The sequence below is a fragment of the Marmota monax genome, unplaced genomic scaffold, assembly GCF_021218885.2.
Source record: "Marmota monax isolate L192 unplaced genomic scaffold, Marmota_monax_Labrador192_F-V1.1 WCK01_AAM20220418_F8-fsc00012, whole genome shotgun sequence".
In the NCBI taxonomy this organism is placed as follows: Eukaryota; Metazoa; Chordata; class Mammalia; order Rodentia; family Sciuridae; genus Marmota; species Marmota monax.
Genome location: NW_026695227.1, coordinates 27,397,856 through 27,405,000, shown reverse-complemented (window position 1 = coordinate 27,405,000; position 7,145 = coordinate 27,397,856). Strand labels below are relative to the sequence as shown.

The 7,145-nt window shown below is 34.7% G+C and overlaps 1 protein-coding gene and 1 pseudogene across 1 annotated transcript in view; one reads left to right on the top strand and one right to left on the bottom strand.

Moving 5' to 3' along the window:
- Arid2 (AT-rich interaction domain 2) overlaps positions 1-7,145 on the bottom strand; it is a 178,291-nt gene that overhangs the window by 1,768 nt on the left and 169,378 nt on the right. Inside the window, exons 17-20 of the mRNA XM_046435922.2 lie at positions 5,875-6,013; positions 5,703-5,788; positions 3,859-3,982; positions 3,666-3,757 (exon numbers count right to left, since the gene is read on the bottom strand). Coding sequence (XP_046291878.1) covers positions 3,666-3,757; positions 3,859-3,982; positions 5,703-5,788; positions 5,875-6,013 — 441 coding nt within the window. The remainder of the gene's footprint in view (positions 1-3,665; positions 3,758-3,858; positions 3,983-5,702; positions 5,789-5,874; positions 6,014-7,145) is intronic.
- Positions 1-7,145, top strand: part of LOC124087109 (nucleotidyltransferase MB21D2-like) — a 60,817-nt pseudogene that overhangs the window by 7,259 nt on the left and 46,413 nt on the right.

The following is a 7,145-nucleotide window of genomic DNA, read 5'->3' as shown; positions in this document are numbered from 1 at the left end:
TTACAAATGAATAAATTGAGGCATCCTAAACTGAAATGACTTCTACCTAGTTGGGGCAGAATTAGGCAACACCATCTGTTTGCTTTTTCTCCATAAAAGATTGCATAGCATTATTTTGTGTCTTCATTCACGAAAGAAGAAATTTTCATTTTAGAAAATTCACATCATGCGAGGAAACAGCTGGCAAGGAACAAAAAGGGTGCTTTTAAGAGGTGACTTGAAAATAATACTATAGGCATGATTAAAGTTTCTTTCTCTTCATTAAGTGAAACCAGGCCACGTCTAATTTAATAATAACCTGAATGCTAGATTACCCATTTTTTTTTTTAACCTAGAAGGTCACATTATTGATGTGGTTGTATACATAAAGATCAGAGGTTATAAAAGTGAGTATCAGCTAGCAAAAGTGATGCTGAGATTTGAGCAGAAAAGTGTTAAGAACCAGCCAGAAACGGGAGGAATGATTAGATATATGAACAGATGCATGACAAGGCAAGTATAGTAATGTTAACATAAAAGCTCAGTGATAGGCATGATTTTGACAGCAATATAAGTGTGAAAACTTTATATTAAACGTCTGGCTGGGTACAGTGGTACATGCTTGCAATCCAGTGACTGGGGAGGCTGAAGCAGGACGATGGCAAGTTTGAGGCCAGCCTCAGCAATTTAGTAAGGCCCTAAGCAACTTTGCGAGACCGTTTCAAAATAAAAAAGGGCTGGAGACGTAGCTCAGTGATAAATCACTCTGTTCAATCCCCAGTACCAAAACCAAAACAAAATGTCTGAAAAACAAGTCAGTCAGCAATGAGATTATCCAAGAATCTTGATGCCATCATTAAAAAAATTCTGCGTGTTTCATCATGTCAGCTTAGGAACCGAATTTCTCAAGACTACTAAAGCCCAAGAAGTAAAATCAAGAGTCAATAAATGGGATGGTATCAAACTGAAAAGCTGCTTCACAGCAAAGGAAACTATAGCGTGAAGAGAGAGCCTACAGCATGGGAGAAAATATTTGCCACATGTACCTCAGAAAATTAATTTCCAGGACATATAAAGAACTCAAAAAACTCAACACCAAAAAACCCCAAATAATCCAATCAATAAATAGGCAAAAGAACTAATAAACAGGCACTTCACAGAAGAAATCCCATCAGTCAACAAATATATGAAAAAATGTCCAACATCTCTAGCAAGCAAATTCAAACTACACTGAGATTTCATTTCACTCTAGTCAGAATGGCAATTACAAAGAATAGAAGTAACAGTGAATATTGGTGAGGATGTGGGAAAAAGGGCACTCTCATACACTGCTGGTAGGACTGCAAGTTGGTGCAACCACTTTGGAAAGCAGTATGGAGATTCCTCAGAAAACTTGGACCCTGTTTTCCCATGCCTTGGCATATACCCAAAAGACTTAAAATCAATATACTATAGTGACACAGCCACATCAATGATTATAGAAGCTCAATTCACAATAGCTAAGCTATAGAACCAACCTTGGTGTCCTTCAAAAGATGGATAAAGAAAATGTAACATATATACTATATATATAGTATATATGGAATGGAATATTACTCAGAAATAAAGAAGAATGAAATTATGGCATTTGCTAGTAAATGGATGAAGCTGAAGAATATCACGTTAAGTGAAAAAAGCCAATCCCCCAAAACAAAGGCCAAATGTTCTCTCTGATATATGAATGCTAACTCACAATAATGGGGAAGGGTAGGGAAGAACAGAAGTACTTTGGATTCAACAAAGGGGAATGAAGGGAAGGGAGGGGGAATTTATATCAAATGTCTGGCTGGGTACAGTGGCACACTCCCGTAATCCAGTAACTTGGTTTCTGTACATGATGCGGAGTTACACTAGTCTGGTTGTGTACTTATATATATAAGAACATAGGAAAGTTATGTTTAATTCATTCTACTAGAGTACAACCACAAAAATGGGAAGTTATGCTTCATGTATGTAAGATACGTCAAAATACATTGTACTCATGTATAACTAAAAAGAATAATAAAAAAAAACCTAACCCACAAAAATAAAAAATTCTGGGTGTAAGAAAATAGAAGAAAAAAAAAAAAAAGGGAGGGATGAAGACTTTCCTAAATTTAGAATGAAAAAAACCTAAAGAAACACTTGTGGAGGGGCTGCAGCTATGGCTCAGTGGTAGAGCATTTGCCTGGCATGTGTGAGGCACTGGGTTTGATCCTCAGCACTGCATATAAATAAACAAATAAAACAAAAAAGATCCATTGACAACTAAAATATATATATATATATTAATAAAAAAAGAAGCAATTATGGAAAACACAAAAATTCAAATACAAACTGAGAATGATGACTTGGACATTGAGCATTCTCCCTTGGACAAGGGCATTCTAGGCAGAGAATCACTGGATCACTGGAACAAGTTTAAAAGTGTGAAATGAAAGAGCCTAGTGTGCTCAGGAACTTGCAAGTGGTGTGGCCTGGTTGAAATGTAGACAATGAAAGTCAGGCCTGATGATGCTCACTGCATGCCTGTAATCTCAGTGACTTAAGAGTCTCAGAAGTCTGAGGCCAGCCTCAGCAACTAAGCAAGGCCTTAAGAAACTTAGTAAGAGTATGTCTCAAAGAGTATGTCTCAAAAGAAAAAAATTTAAAAATGGGGGTAGGGGGTACTGAGAACTAGCTCAATGGTAAACGCCTCTGGGTTCCATCCCCAGTACAGGAGTGGGAGGGTGGGGAGGAATGTAGGCTATGAAGCAAATAGAGGGGTATGGAAGGAAATAAAGTGAGAAAACTAAAAAGAAATAATTATGAATGAATCAGGAAGACATTGGCATTCTCATGGTTTTTAAACCTTTATATTTCTTCTTTTTCTGAAAACCTTTGCTTAATTATTAAGTTTTGTTTTCTATCCCAGCATGCATTAGGCCCTGAGTTTTATCCCCAGTATTGTCCAAAAAAGCAAAAGAATTTTTCTTATTCATTTTGGAAATGAAATGAAAGGAGCCTGAGAATGCTCAGTTGAAGATGCAGAAGGAATATGAGAAAAGTTCCTTTAAGGGAGACAAAGTATAGTATATACAAAACATTCCACATTTGTTCTCTTTAAAGAGTTAATCCAAGTTTCTATAGAGCTACAAAATCCTGATTATTCTCTTAAGTCTGTCAGAAAGCAACTCTTAAAACTTCAGAGTACTATAATGATTCGTAGTAGCATCTATGACTTTGATGAGTTCATTAAAATGCCAGTTTTCAAACAATTTCATTATGACACCACATCATTTCAAATGGTTAGTTTTTCTCCCCCAATAAACTCTCAAGTTTCCTCTTTAATAAAGCTATTTTTGTTCTTCTGGTTCTTTCAATTTCTATTTATTTTTTGGCTTTTTTTTTTTTTAGTTGTAGATGGACACAATACCTTTGTTTAGTTAATTTATTTTTATGTGATGCTGAGGATTGAACCCAGTGCCTTACAAGTGCCAGGCAATTGCTCTACCACTGAGCTACAACCCCAACCCCTATTTTTGGCTTTTGAGAGATCCTGATAGCATAAACTTTTGGACATTCATGAAACCTAGAAAAACAGTAAGTAAAAGAGATACCTCATTTTATGAACATATATGTAAAAGTAAAGTTAAACTCACTGTTGCTAGGGAAAATAAATTACTCACCTGCGACCACATTCTGAGTATTTACCAATATTTTTTAATATTAAGGCAGCTGTTAGTCGGATGTGTTTAGTTATTGGTCCCTCTTTTTCATCCTAAAAAGGAAAGGAGAATATAAGAAAAAAAAAATTACAATAAAGATCAAACTCATATGGGGCTCATACCTTCGCAGATAAAGTTTTCAAGGAAGGCTTACTGTAAAATCTCGAAAGACAAGGTTTCTTGATCCTCTCCTGAGAGCCATGAGTGCAGCACTGGGATGGTTCACAATGGCCTTTTGTGCTCTAGGAGTTGAGCTTGTGCCTCCTACAGCTGGTTGCCTAAATTGATCAGACAAACAGAGATGGAGACTGTTAACTGAATTCTGCAGACAGAATGGTAACCACATTGCCAACCTCATTAGGTGGTTACTCTGAAATTCTGATACAAGGTGAATAAAAGGTCCAGCACTAATATTATGTTTATGTCAGTCTAGGCAAAGAACCTTAGTATTGAGGTGAAATTTCAGGTCTTTTATTTTCCAATCTATTGATTCCCCACCTTCCCCACACTGGGGATTTAACCAGGGACACTGGAAGCTACATTCCTAGCCCCTTTTAATTTTTTTCTTTTGAGACAGGTTCTTGCTTAGGGCCTCACTAAATTGCTGAGGCTGACCTTGAATTTGAGTTCCTTCTGCCCCAGCCTCCCCAGTCACTGGGGGATTACAGGCCTGTGCCACTTCATCTGGCTCTAATCTATCAATTTTAAAGTGAATAACAGATGCTCCGTTATGGTCCATCTTTAAAATTACTGTTTTGGGTAAGCAGGCAATAACAATAAATACAATACAGTAATAAAATAGTAGATTGTAGAGTTCCCATTTTTGAATGTTAAGAAAATAGTTTAAAATTTGCATTGTAAATTACTTTTAAATAGCATCTAACAGTGAAACAGTATTACCTAAGAATGTAATAGCATAGGTCATCCAGGAAAATATAGCCTAATATAATATGAACTATGCTGAACACTACATTTTGGACAATTACTTTCTTACATAATCTTATTTTTCATTATTATTTAATAATTTCTGTCGACCCCTTCCTTTTCCCCCACTCCCACAGTACAGGGGACTGAACTTAGTGTGCTCTACCACTAAGTTATAACTCCAGTCCTTTTTACTCTGAGACAAGATCCTGCTATGTTGCAGAAGCTGGCCTTGAACTTGTTTTCCTCCTGCCACAGCCTCCTGAAAATCTGCAATTACAGACACAAGCCCAGCTCAAGATAGTTCTTCATGAAAGACATAGAATGGAGGGATGACAGAAAGTTATATATATATATATGAAATCAGATTCAAGGTACTGTAGATTTCTTCAGCCAAGCAGATAAACTGCATCACTATCTTGCTCTGCCACTGAACTACATTCCCAGTCCAAACTACATCACTATCTGTTGTGTTCTATGAGGCAGCCGTTGCAAAGAACACTGATACATAAGGAAACTGTTTCTGACACTATAACTAGTGCATGACTTTTAATATTCTTCCCACATCTGTAAAGTGGGGATATTTTCTGATAGTTGTTACATAAACTAATTCTGAATTTTAAATAATATAATGTGAAAGCAATCTTTAGATTGTAAACCAGTAAGTATGCATGTCTCTATATATACAAATATGTGAAGAAATTCCTTTGCCATTATTAAATACATTTATTCTCTTAAAAAATAATCACATGTAGTACTTCCAATTTAGAAAGCACTTCCCACATATTATCTTTTGTTCCAATGACTTCTCTACAAAGTTGAATCAAAATGTTGAAACTACAAAGTAATGTAGAGACCATGCAGTCTAGCCAATATGGAAAATGATGCCTACAGAATATAAGCAATTTGAACAGGGTCTCCTAGCTGAATAGTAGTAGAGCTGGACTAGAACCCAGGTTTCAGGTTTCCCAACAGGCTAAATGGCTTTTTATTATTCTTGTGTTATGCCTAGTTTCCAAGTATTTTTTTTTTTTTTTTAATATATGTAACAGGAAACAAAATGATTTTCCTTACTTGGTAGAAGATTTTTGATTTCCTGCTTGTCCTGGCTCATCTTGTTTTAATCCTGCAAGCAGGGCATCCTTTGAACAGTGCTTATCCTTTGTGAAAAAAGAAAGTAAAAGAATATAAAGATTTTTGATGGAACCAGATGAGTTACTAAGCAAATAATATTAAAAAAGTATACCTGTAAGTGGGTTATAAAGGAAAACCTCTGTCGCTGAAAAGGCTCACAACCTTCCCAAAGACACTGCCCTGGATATACATCTTTGCCTCCATGTTCAGTAGCTGCGTGGTAGAAAACCTGTGAGGGTGTTTGAAACCACCTAAAAAAACAAAAAACAAAACAAAACAAAACAAAAACTTTCTGACACTTGGATATATTCTTTAAAATAGAAAACCTGCTATCCTTAATACAAGTTATAGATCAATACATAGCAAAATAGAGTAAGCAATCTCTAATTCATTTCAATTAAAGTGTATTTTGAAAATTTCTCTAGGATGAAGCATTCAACTATAATAAATATTTTAGTTATTTGGTTTAAGTTTAATATTCTTCTTTCCTAATTCACTATCTTTAATGACAGATGAAATATTTTAAAACACAATAGAACAGTATCTTATAAACAAATATCACACTTAATTGTACTTTAAGAAATTGCTCATTTACTAGATTTCATATTACATAATAGTTTCAGCATATCTAATCCAACATTTAAAATTCAATAAATTTTGGCCAGTCTGGCTTTTTAGCTGAGTTCATATTTTATATGTCTATTCATGTTTAAGAAGTCACATCTTTTATTTCCCCAACATCATATCCTGTTCACTATGAAGGCTTAACAATATATGTCTGAGTGGGTAAGTGGCAAAGGACATAACACTGAAATGAAATCAGATACTATTCTCTTTTATATACATGGCACTGAGAAACATCACTAGAATCTACACAGCAACAAATGCATCACAAGATTTCAGTTAATAATTACTAACTTGGGTATTTAACAGTAATTATCTTTATCAAGTCTGTGGCAGATATCTTTTAGGATGTGATTTTTTTTTTGGCCTTCATATAGACATGCCTATATTTGAACCAATTTTTAATGTGCAACATATATCCAAATTAATATTCCTTCAGGGAATGACACTTAAAAATAAATTTTAATAAAAAATAATTACTCAATTATAGAGAATGTTAATAAATCACTATAATAATATATTTCATTTCTGTTCACATTCATCTATATAAACACCTATGAAAAGTTTACGTGAAATTAAAATCAGGATAAGCATTTTATGTTTTGGCGTTACTTTTATTTAAAGTACTTTACAATACTATTCATTAATATGAAATAAATGATTGGATCTCTATTCTGGAGACTTGCCTTATTGTGCTAAGACTTTACCTAAATACTATTGAACCATTAACTGAGATACACCCATGAACTAAACAGCAAT